Genomic DNA, 10,101 nt, shown 5'->3' with positions numbered 1-10,101 from the left:
GAGCCGCGGCCCTCCTATAGTGCCGGCCACGAGCTGCGGCTCCCCTTTTCCGAAATTATTATTATTTTTTTTTTAATTTCTTCTACAAATATACCCATTTTCCCCAATTTTTTACACCATTCCAATCTCCACTCTTTTCATTTTATCACCAATTATACTCTTGAAAAATGAGTTCCGGCGATGAGTTCCAACAATTGGTGGATAGGGAGTTCGATGAACTCGTTCAAGAGGTGCAACGGGAAGCAGAAGAGGAGGAGGCGGCGGCGGCGGCGTTCGTTCGCCCATTCTATCATCGGCGGACCATCTGGCGTGACCATGTCGGGGCACACCAGCGGTTGGTAGAAGACTACTTTGGCGATAACCCCCGTTACCCAGCAGAGATTTTCCGTCGCCGCTTCAGAATGTCGCAACGGCTATTCATCCATATAGCGAATACATTGGCGCAGCAGTACAGGTGCTTCACATTGCGCAATGATGCTACCGGCCGACCCGGGTTGTCGACATATCAGAAGTGTACCGCTGCAATTAGGCAGTTTGCCTATGCCGGACCCGCTGATATGTTCGACGAATACCTACAGTTGGGTGAAACAACTGCTCTGACGGCGCTGAGGCAGTTTTGTAATTGTATCCAGACCATCTTCGGTCCGGAGTATCTACGGAAGCCAAATGCCGATGAGTGCCAGAGATTGATAGATATGCACGGGCGAGTGCATAATTTTCCGGGGATGATGGGCAGCATCGATTGCATGCACTGGGAGTGGAGGAACTGTCCGGTTGCTTGGAAGGAGCAGTTCACATCTGGATTCAAAGGAAGACACCCAACAATGATATTGGAAGTTGTTGCTGACTACCGACTGCGAATCTGGCATGCCTATTTTGGTGTCGCAGGGTCGAACAACGACATCAATGTACTAGATTCGTCCCATCTCTTCAATGATGAGTGTCGGGGTGAGGGTCCGACGGTCAGATTCATGGCCAACGGGACGCAGTACAACAGGGCATACTACTTAGCCGATGGGATATACCCTCGTTGGCCCGTGTTTGTCAAGACGATCCGGCAGCCGGTTGGGCCGAAACAATCCTATTTTGCGGCCAAACAAGAGAGTGCTAGGAAGGACGTTGAGCGTGCTTTTGGTGTCCTCCAATCGCGATGGGGCATTCTTCGGTGCCCGATTCGACAATGGCACGAAAATGATGTCGCCTCCATCATGTATGCATGTATCATATTGCACAATATGATAATAGAGGACGAAGGATATTCTGCAGAGAACTGGGCACCGGAAGAGGGTGCAAGTACGAGTCACGGTGTTGCAACCGCCCCACTGCAGATGGGTGTACCGCGTAGTGATGCATACTTGATCCAACGGTTCGCCAATATGCGGAGGGAAACATCACATACGACACTGCAGGCTGATATGGTAGAAGAGGTTTGGAATCGTAGGGGAGGAGGGCGTAGAGCGTGATATGCGTTGGGAAAGTAGTTTATTAGAAGTCGAGAATTTTCGTTGTATAATTTTACCCCTTTGTATAACACAACGAAGATTTTATTTTAATTTTAGTTCGTATGCATTTTTTCAATTATTATTGTAGTAGAATTAAAATATAAACAAAATGGAAAAAATTAGATTTTTGGTGGCTTGGCCATGTCCACTGTAGTGAGAAACATGGGCATTGGTGACCCGGCCACGATTTTGTGGCCTGGCCACACTTTGTGGCTTGGCCCGGCCATGTATAGGGGACACCCTAAAATACCACAAGATAAGCACACGTATAGGGTTTGAGGAAAAAAAACAAAGCTTATTCATCAAATCTATCATTCAAATGCCAAAATGAAGTCTTATAAATTTAAAATCCCTGAATATGTTAAAATAAAAAATGGAAATTAGTGAAAATGTGAAAGCCTCTGCCCTGTCCCATCTTGGAATCTCAGAACGGAAAAGAGGCGGCCAAATCAAAGAATCTTCTTAACTTTAATTAGTTGCTTATCGATCTTATCTAGGTGAACTAAGCCCAGCTAAATAAAACCTAATCAGGAGTAGTATATATTTAGATAGATACAAAGAAAAGAATTGTAGTCCATATTGTATATCCACTGATTGTATTCACATAAATACTCTTATTTCTGCGATTCCCAAGGCAAAAAATCAAGACCAACTACCTTAACCATGTTTCCGTATTTCAGTTATATTTCAATTTCACTCTTCCTCCTCGTCTTTCTTTTCCCGCCGCCCATCCTCTCCACTGACCTCCCTGTCTCTGTGGCCAACAACACATGGCACACCTTCACCCGCTTCATCGACGCCGAGAAGGGCAGCCGTCCCGACGGCATGGCCGACCTCAAGCGCTACTTCACCCGCTTCGGCTACCTCCCGCCGGAGAATCAAAACCTAACCGATATGTTCGACGACGAATTCGAGCAGGCTCTGATCCAATACCAGAAGAATTTGGGGCTTTCTGAGACGGGGAGGCTCGATTACACCACGATGAAGGTGATCGTCTCGCCGAGGTGCGGGGTCGGCGATAGGAGCCACGCCGGGCTGAAGACGACGCGGCGGTTCGCGCACTTCGACGGGAATCCGCGGTGGGTGAGGGATGCGCCGATGATGCTCACCTACGCGTTCTCGCCGGGGAACGTGATCGATTATGTGGGGATGCCGGAGATAAGGGCGGCGTTCGCGGCGGCGTTCGGGCGGTGGTCGGCGGCCATCCCGGTGAACTTCGCGGAGGCGGAGGACTACGGCGAGGCGGACATCAGGATCGGGTGGTACAGCGGGGACCACGGGGACGGGGAGGCGTTCGACGGGATACTGGGGGTGCTGGCCCACGCGTTCTCGCCGGAGAACGGGCGGTTCCACCTGGACGCGGCGGAGAGGTGGGCCGTGGACTTTGAGGCGGAACGCTCCAAGCTGGCCATAGACTTGGAATCGGTGGCGACGCACGAGATTGGGCACGTGCTAGGCCTGGCCCACTCCTCCGTCAAGGAGGCAATTATGTACCCGAGTCTGAGCCCGAGAACTAGGAAAGTGGGGCTCCGGAAGGATGACGTGGACGGGATCCAGGCCTTGTACGGCTCTAACCCCAATTACAGATACGACTCTCGCTTCGAATCTGACTTGTCTTCGGCTTGGGCTATGGATCCTCACCTACTCATACCAGTGATGGCGTCTATACTCTGCTTAGGATTGTGATTGCGACTTTTTTTTTTTTTTTTTATAAATAATTTAGAATTGTAAATAATTAATTCCACAACATTCATCTTCTTGCATCTCGATCGGTTCTGTTTCTCTCCTATTTCATTGAATGATGCAAGGATTAATATTGAGAATTAAAATTTATATTCATAAACATTAAGCAATATATTGAGTTAAAAAATTAATTTATACAAAATGATACATACTTGATTAAATCATCTATACAAAATGAAATTATGATTTACGAGATTGGATTTGGGGTTGGGAGCTTCAGCTGGGCAGAAAATGGGGTTTTGCGGGAGGCCCGAGCAGCCCGACAACCCGAAACCACAGCCCGAATTATGTTTCCGTCGATTGTGAAAGATGACGGCGACAAAGACGAAGACGAGGCGGAATTGAACATACTGTAGGGGAGAGAATTAGGAGCCAAAGCAGCAGGTGCAAGATCGTAGTGAATTTGGGGCGGAGGGGGGGTTGTTCGACAACAGATGCAAAACTCGCAGATAGATACTTGATTAAACATCTACTCCCTCCGATAGTAATAGAGTCATTTTGCCATTTTGGTACGTTCCATAGTAATAGAGTCATTTATCTTTTTAGTAAAAGTCAACACATTTTCTCACACCTATTTTACTCTCTCTTACTTTTTTCTCTCTTCATCTCTCTACCTTTTTTTCATTTTCCACTTTATTCTCCCTTTACTTAACTCACCTAACACAATTTTTCTTAATCTTCGTGTCGAAAAGTTTTGCCTCTATTACTATGGAACGGAGGGAGTATTATTTATTTATATCTGATTTTAAATGAATATTTATTAAAAATAATTAGAGAATTAATTAGTGACTTAAAAATCAGAATTAAAAGTCTAATTTGGTTAAAATTGGATTAAATCCGTTGACTGTTATAAAATTAACGGAACTATTGACGGAGGACCAATTATAACCCAATTTAAAATGTGCAGAATGATTATATGTTCAGGACCAGTTTTAGCGAAATGATAAATTGGCTTGGACTTTTCACTTCACCAGACTGTCCATCAAATATGCAGGCCCATTCTCGAATCTACGTCACATCACAAGCCCAAAACACCTCTCTTCATATTCTTCTTCTCTCTCCCACACGTGCAGAAACCTCTCTGAAATCCTGCGCCTCCGGTTACGTCCGCCGCAACGTCCACCGTCGCCTCACTATTATCTTCTTCTTTTTCTTCTTCTTCTTCTCCTCCTCCTCGCAATTAACCTTGCATTCCAATTCCCATTTCCTCTCTCAACACTAATCAATAATCAAAATTAGAAAGAATCCCTAGAATCAGAATCAAATCAACCGCTCTTGTTCTTCACGCGATTCCTCCTCTTCACTTCTTCACGAGGTTTCTGCTTCAAGCTTCACTTCTTCACGAGGTTCCTTCGTATTTCTCTTCCCTTGTATATCCTCAATGTTTGTATTCACACTCCCGAAGCTCCACAAACATCTCCATTCATCTAATTCGCTATCAAGTTACCTTACCAAACACATTGACTCTTTCCTTACTACCGATTACTTGGACCAGAAGACCCTTGTATCTGCCCATGCCGCTATCATAACAACCGGTAACGCACACAATAAATTTATCGCATCAAAGCTGGTAGCATATTATGCGTCCCTCAAACAGTCCCATAATTCAACCAAACTATTTGATTCCCTCACTTTTACACACCACTTTCTTTGGAACTCCATCATCAAAGCCCATTTTTCATGTGCAAGCCATTAACTTCTTCTCCAAGATGAGGTTTGCTGGCATTTTGCCTACACAATTTACCATACCAATGGTTGTTTCTGCTTGTGCTCAACTCCAATCGCTTTCTATTGGCATGAAATTTCATGGATTAATCTCAAAACTGAATCTTTTCGATGGAAACTCTGCTGTTGCTGCTTCATTCGTGTATATGTATTCGAAATGTGGAACTATGGACTATGCATCTCTTATGTTTGATGAAACTACTGTTAAAGATGTGGTTGTTTGGACTGCACTTGTGATAGGGCACGTGCAGAATGGCGAGAGTGAGAAAGGTTTTCACTGTCTTTGTGAGATGCATACAACTGGTGGCAATAGTGAGAAGCTGAATTTCCGAACATTAGAAGGGGGTTTCCAAGCTTGTGGAAACTTGTGTGCTTTGGTTGAAGCTAGGTGCTTGCATGTGCTGGCTCTAAAATCAGGAATTGTATCCTCAAATGTGGTTCAGTCTGCCATTTTGTCAATGTATTCCAAATGTGGTAGTGTTGAGGATGCACGTATGTCTTTTTCTATAAGGATCTATTATCATGGACATCAGTCATGGGTGTCTTTTCAAGGTTGGGGTGCATTGTTGAATGCTTTGATATATTTTTGAGGATGCAAGCTACTGGTTTACATCCTGATGGAATGGCAATTAGTTGTTTGGTTTCTGGTTTCGCTAATTCATTGGGAGTCTCTGAAGGGAAGGCACTCCATAGTTTTATCATAAGGTGGAAATATATGATTGATGAGAAGGTACATATTTCGTTATCGTCAATGTCTGTAAGTTTGGCCTCGTGGATCTTGCTGAGAAGATTTTTATTCAATGCCGCAATCAGGTAAAAGATTCTTGGAATATAATGGTGTCTAGCTATGAAAAGGTAGGATTAGATAATAAATGTATAATGCTCTTCGGACAAATGCAACATCAAGGGATTAAACCTGATTTATCCAGTCTATTATCAGTAATTTCTTCCTGCTCAAGATTGGGAGCCATCTGTTTTGCTCGCTCTATACATTTCTGTATGATAAAAACAATGATGCTTGAGAAGGTCACAATTGTTAATTCACTGATAAACATGTATGGGAAATGTAGTAAGTTGAATGAAGCAGAAAGGTTACTCCATCACACATCACATGACAGCACTACATGGAACTCTCTTATCAAATCTTACACTGACAATGGTAATTGTCTCAAGGCTATAGCTCTTTTTCGATGTAATGATTAGGAGAGGCTTAAAGCCTAACAAAGCAACACTAGCAGTTTTGTTGTCTGCTTGTGCTCAGATTGCATCTCTTGAAAAGGGGAAAAAGGGTCATGATTATATCATAGAGCTGGATTTAGCTGTGAATCGTTGGTTGATATGTATGCCAAATGTGGACAAATTGATATGGCAAAAGAAATTTTCGACTCAATAAGTGAAAGGGATATCATATGTTGGAATGTAATGATTTCCTGTTATGGTATGCATGGATATGGAAAATCTGCAATTGAGATGTTCCAACGAATGAAAGAATCTGGTGTTAGACCAAATGAGCTAACATTTCTTGCAGTACTCTCAGCATTAATTCATGCTGGATTAGTTGATGAGGGCAAGTCAATGTTCCACAAAATGAAGGAATATTCTATTGCACCCACACTAAAGCACTATGCATGTATGCTGGATCTTTATGGGCGATCTGGTTATTTGGATGAGGCAGAAGCGCTTGTTTTATTGATGCCGTTTACCCCTGATGGGGGCATATGGGGTTCTCTGCTAACTTCTTGTAAATTACATAATAATGCTGCAATGGGTATGAAGATGGCAAACCATGCTATTGAAGCTGACCCAGAAAATGATGGGTATTACATATTGGCCTCAGACTTTTATGGCTCTATGGGCATGTGGGAAGATGTAGGACAAGTGAGGAAAAAGATGAAGGATACAGGGGTAAGAAAAACTGTGGGTTGGAGTGCTGCATAAACTGGCAGAATGACCAAAAAATGTGGTCTGTCAAGTAATCGGACCTTAAAGTTAATATGAATATCCAGAAGTGAATTAAAGTCTCTCTTCTACATTTTATTTGTAAATGACAGCCAGCTGTGCTTTGGTTGGGTTGGGGAAGGTAATAAGATACACATTTGAATTCCTAACTTCACTTCTGGTAGCTGAAGCATGATACCAACTCTATATATTGAGTGGTGTCCTCTTTTGAATTAAATTAGCTAATTCCTTTCTTATTTGGATGTTACTTTGTTATGCAGTGATCATGCCAACATTTGGATATTACTTTGTTATGCAGTGATCATAAACGCCGTGACGGTGTTTGAGGAAAAAAAAAACCCTAAACCCTAAAGATGACGGAAAGATGCTGGAAGATGCAACACTTTTTCACCAACTTGTTGGTAGTCTATTCTATTTATCTATCACAAGGCCTGACCTTTCTTTCTCTGTTGGAGTCATATCTCGGTTTATGGGAAAGCCACGAGAGCCTCATTTGATTGCAGCCAAGCGAATTCGTCACTACATCAAGAACATTTTGCATTTCAGATTGCATTATAAGCAAGGAACGTCATTCTTATTGAGTGGTTTTGTAGATGCAGATTGGGCCGGTGATATAAATGATAGGTTCTCAACAACGGGCTATTGTTTCGATACGGGATCAGCAGCAATCTCGTGGTGCAGCAAAAAGCAAAGCACGGTTGCGCTTTCAAGTTGTGAGGCTGTAAAGAGAGATATGAGGCCAACGGCAAAGAGCAGATAAGTCCATGGCACCGCTTGCCGCTGCCTCAGGGGCAGATAAGTCCAATAATGCTGGTGGTTATGATGGTGATTTCGCAGCGACTGGTTCTGCTCATGCAGAATGTTAGCCGCGATATTATTCACGAGAACGCCGTCTCCGCACCTCAGCACCTTGTTAGCCACACCCATTTCATCTTGCTCCACACCTTCACATAGTAACTAGGTACATAATCACCGCACTCGCAAAACGCGCAGTGGAGGTGAATTAGCTAAGAGTTGAAACCCCCACTCGAATTGAAGTCGTTGTTTGTTGCAGTGTTTAGCTCTGTATGTGTTAGAGAGAGTGGGAGATTGAGAGAGGAAAGCAAAAATTTGTTGGGTTTGCTAGTTTTTAAATATAGGGAACATTTGATTGCGACAATACATCTTTTTGGCGTTTAAGTTTACTTTTATATTTAATTCACTAAAAAGACTGAGAAATGTATTTCTATCTTTGAAGGAGTAGAGCATCATGTTTCATTATCCGACTCGAACTCTGCACAGACCCACAATTAGCCTCAAGTGGAATAGATCCTTCGAAGAAACCTATCCTCAAAGGATTACCTGCTTCTTCATGTGCTTGCTATCCACTCAGAATTCCACCATTGGTAGCCTCTTGTGTTTTATCCATGGCATTAAGTTCTTCCAGGATAAGAATCACTTTGGCTGCCACAAAAGTGCCAACTGCATTCTGTAACACCATTCACACACCTGTACTAGTTAACACAACATCAATATTACACAAAACCAACCATCAGCCATATTATGCCAACCGGCTGTTTACAGCTACATGTCTGGACTTGGTTTCCAAATATGTCAATCATTTCAATTTCTCGATCAATCTCCGAATGTGTTCCAGGAACAGAGACTTTCTCCAGCAATAATTGCAAGCTACAAAAGTATGACAACTATTCCAGCAGACTACATCAATTCGTTTGCTCAATAGATTCACCTTGTTTGGGAGGAAATTATGTGCTGCTCTCCACAGAAACAATGTGGCACTTCCTGTTTGAAAAACAAAATAAAATGGGTGATGATCAAGATATGATCAAGCCCAATGAAGGTACAAAAATTACATATCAAAAAACATAACAAAACATAGTACTCATTCATCTCGATATCTGAATCTGAAGTTTGGATAGCCCAACTGGTCCATCCTCACAAGTGACTTCAAATATCGAGGCGTTGTATCTGCATCATAGAACGTCATGGCAGGGGTCTGAGCCCCCTACCTGCTAGAAAATGAGTTGCCCGGTTATCCTCTCGGTGGATGTGAGAGAACCTAACCTGCAACTGTGAGAGCAAAATGCGAATGCGAGCCATATGATGTCTCACGTCCGCTGCTCCCCCGCGTCCTGAAGTGAACACCGCGACCACTGTTGCTACATCCATCTTTACCCAAACCTGTGATGAGAACTCCATAGCGATCGTCAACCCGTGAAGAAGAGCTAAAAGCTCCGCCTCGAAAGCCGACGTAGCTACAAGGGGCGTGCAAAAGGCCCTCAACAGAGAACCGTCTGAACCACGAACCACTCCCCCACCACTAGCTTGTCCCGTCGAGGTAGTAAAGGCCCTGTCGATGTTCAGCTTCACCCAAGGATCATCAGGTGGATGCCAAAGCACACTCAGGACCTGAGAACTCGCCGGCGAGGAGGAACTGAAGGAATGAAGTCGACAGTCGGGGTGCAACCGCGCCAATGAAGGGGGACTAGCACACCCGCCGCCACCAAGATCCGCAAATGCCGTATCACCTGCCAAATAACATGGGTGGTACGAAAAGAAATGCTGCGATGCTTGCAATTATTCCTCTCCATCCAAATGAACCAGTATACCAAGCAAGGAATAAGGAAACTAATGAGCAAGGTGAGAGCCCTGTGAGAGGTTCTCCACCAAAAACCTAATCTATGTGCAACGTCAGTGCACGTGTGAATGTGTGTGCAAATATGAGGGAACCAACCATCAAAATAATCCCAAACCGATCTCGCCAAAGGACTCGACACAAACAAATGCTAACACGACTCAACTGAAAAAGAAGAGACACGACACATACACTTGGATGCGAGAGAGATACCACGGGTCTGAACAACACACTCAACATGAAGACAGAGATGGTCGGGGTCAGCCCAACATTCCACACCATGCGAAGGCCGAAATGTCTAGGGGACCGTGTCCAGATGAGCTCCCAAGCTGAGGCCGTCGAGAACTCGCCATCACCAGTCAGGCTCCATCGCATCACATCCTGCCTGCCCACCTCAATCGGAACAGCCCTGATAAGATCCAACACATGCAAAGGCACACCATACAAAGCCAAATAATCATGCAATTTATCCACATACCAGGTATGATCATGCCAGAACCTAGAGACCTCAGCCGGCAGGAAGATCAGTCCCAGGCG

The 10,101-nt window shown here is 44.1% G+C and overlaps 1 protein-coding gene and 2 pseudogenes across 1 annotated transcript; all 3 read left to right on the top strand.

The window, feature by feature from the left end:
• The first annotated feature begins 557 nt into the window (after nucleotides 1–557).
• Nucleotides 558–1,463, top strand: LOC125209811 (uncharacterized). The gene is made up of 2 exons (XM_089066545.1): nucleotides 558–1,134; nucleotides 1,246–1,463. The coding sequence occupies exons 1-2, from the start codon at nucleotides 558–560 to the stop codon at nucleotides 1,461–1,463; spliced, it is 795 nt and encodes a 264-aa protein (XP_088922671.1).
• A 494-nt stretch (nucleotides 1,464–1,957) lies between these two features.
• On the top strand, nucleotides 1,958–3,265 carry LOC125215911 (metalloendoproteinase 4-MMP pseudogene; annotated as a pseudogene).
• A 1,026-nt stretch (nucleotides 3,266–4,291) lies between these two features.
• On the top strand, nucleotides 4,292–8,189 carry LOC125212177 (pentatricopeptide repeat-containing protein At4g39952, mitochondrial pseudogene; annotated as a pseudogene).
• Nucleotides 8,190–10,101: the final 1,912 nt, after the last annotated feature.

The sequence above is a fragment of the Salvia hispanica genome, chromosome 3, assembly GCF_029641045.1.
Source record: "Salvia hispanica isolate PSC_SH4W2 chromosome 3, Shi_PSC_v1, whole genome shotgun sequence".
Lineage (NCBI taxonomy): Eukaryota > Viridiplantae > Streptophyta > Magnoliopsida > Lamiales > Lamiaceae > Salvia > Salvia hispanica.
The sequence above is the reverse complement of the archived record's forward strand: the minus strand, read 5'-3'. Positions and strand labels throughout refer to the sequence as shown.

Excerpts from the sequence above, each read along its gene's own strand:
- LOC125209811 (XM_089066545.1), top strand. The coding sequence starts at position 558 with ATGTTCGACGAATACCTACAGTTGGGTGAAACAACTGCTCTGACGGCG. Across the intron at positions 1,135-1,245 it reads GGACGTTGAGCGTGCTTTTG|AGGACGAAGGATATTCTGCA; the intron begins GTGTCCTCCAAT and ends ATATGATAATAG.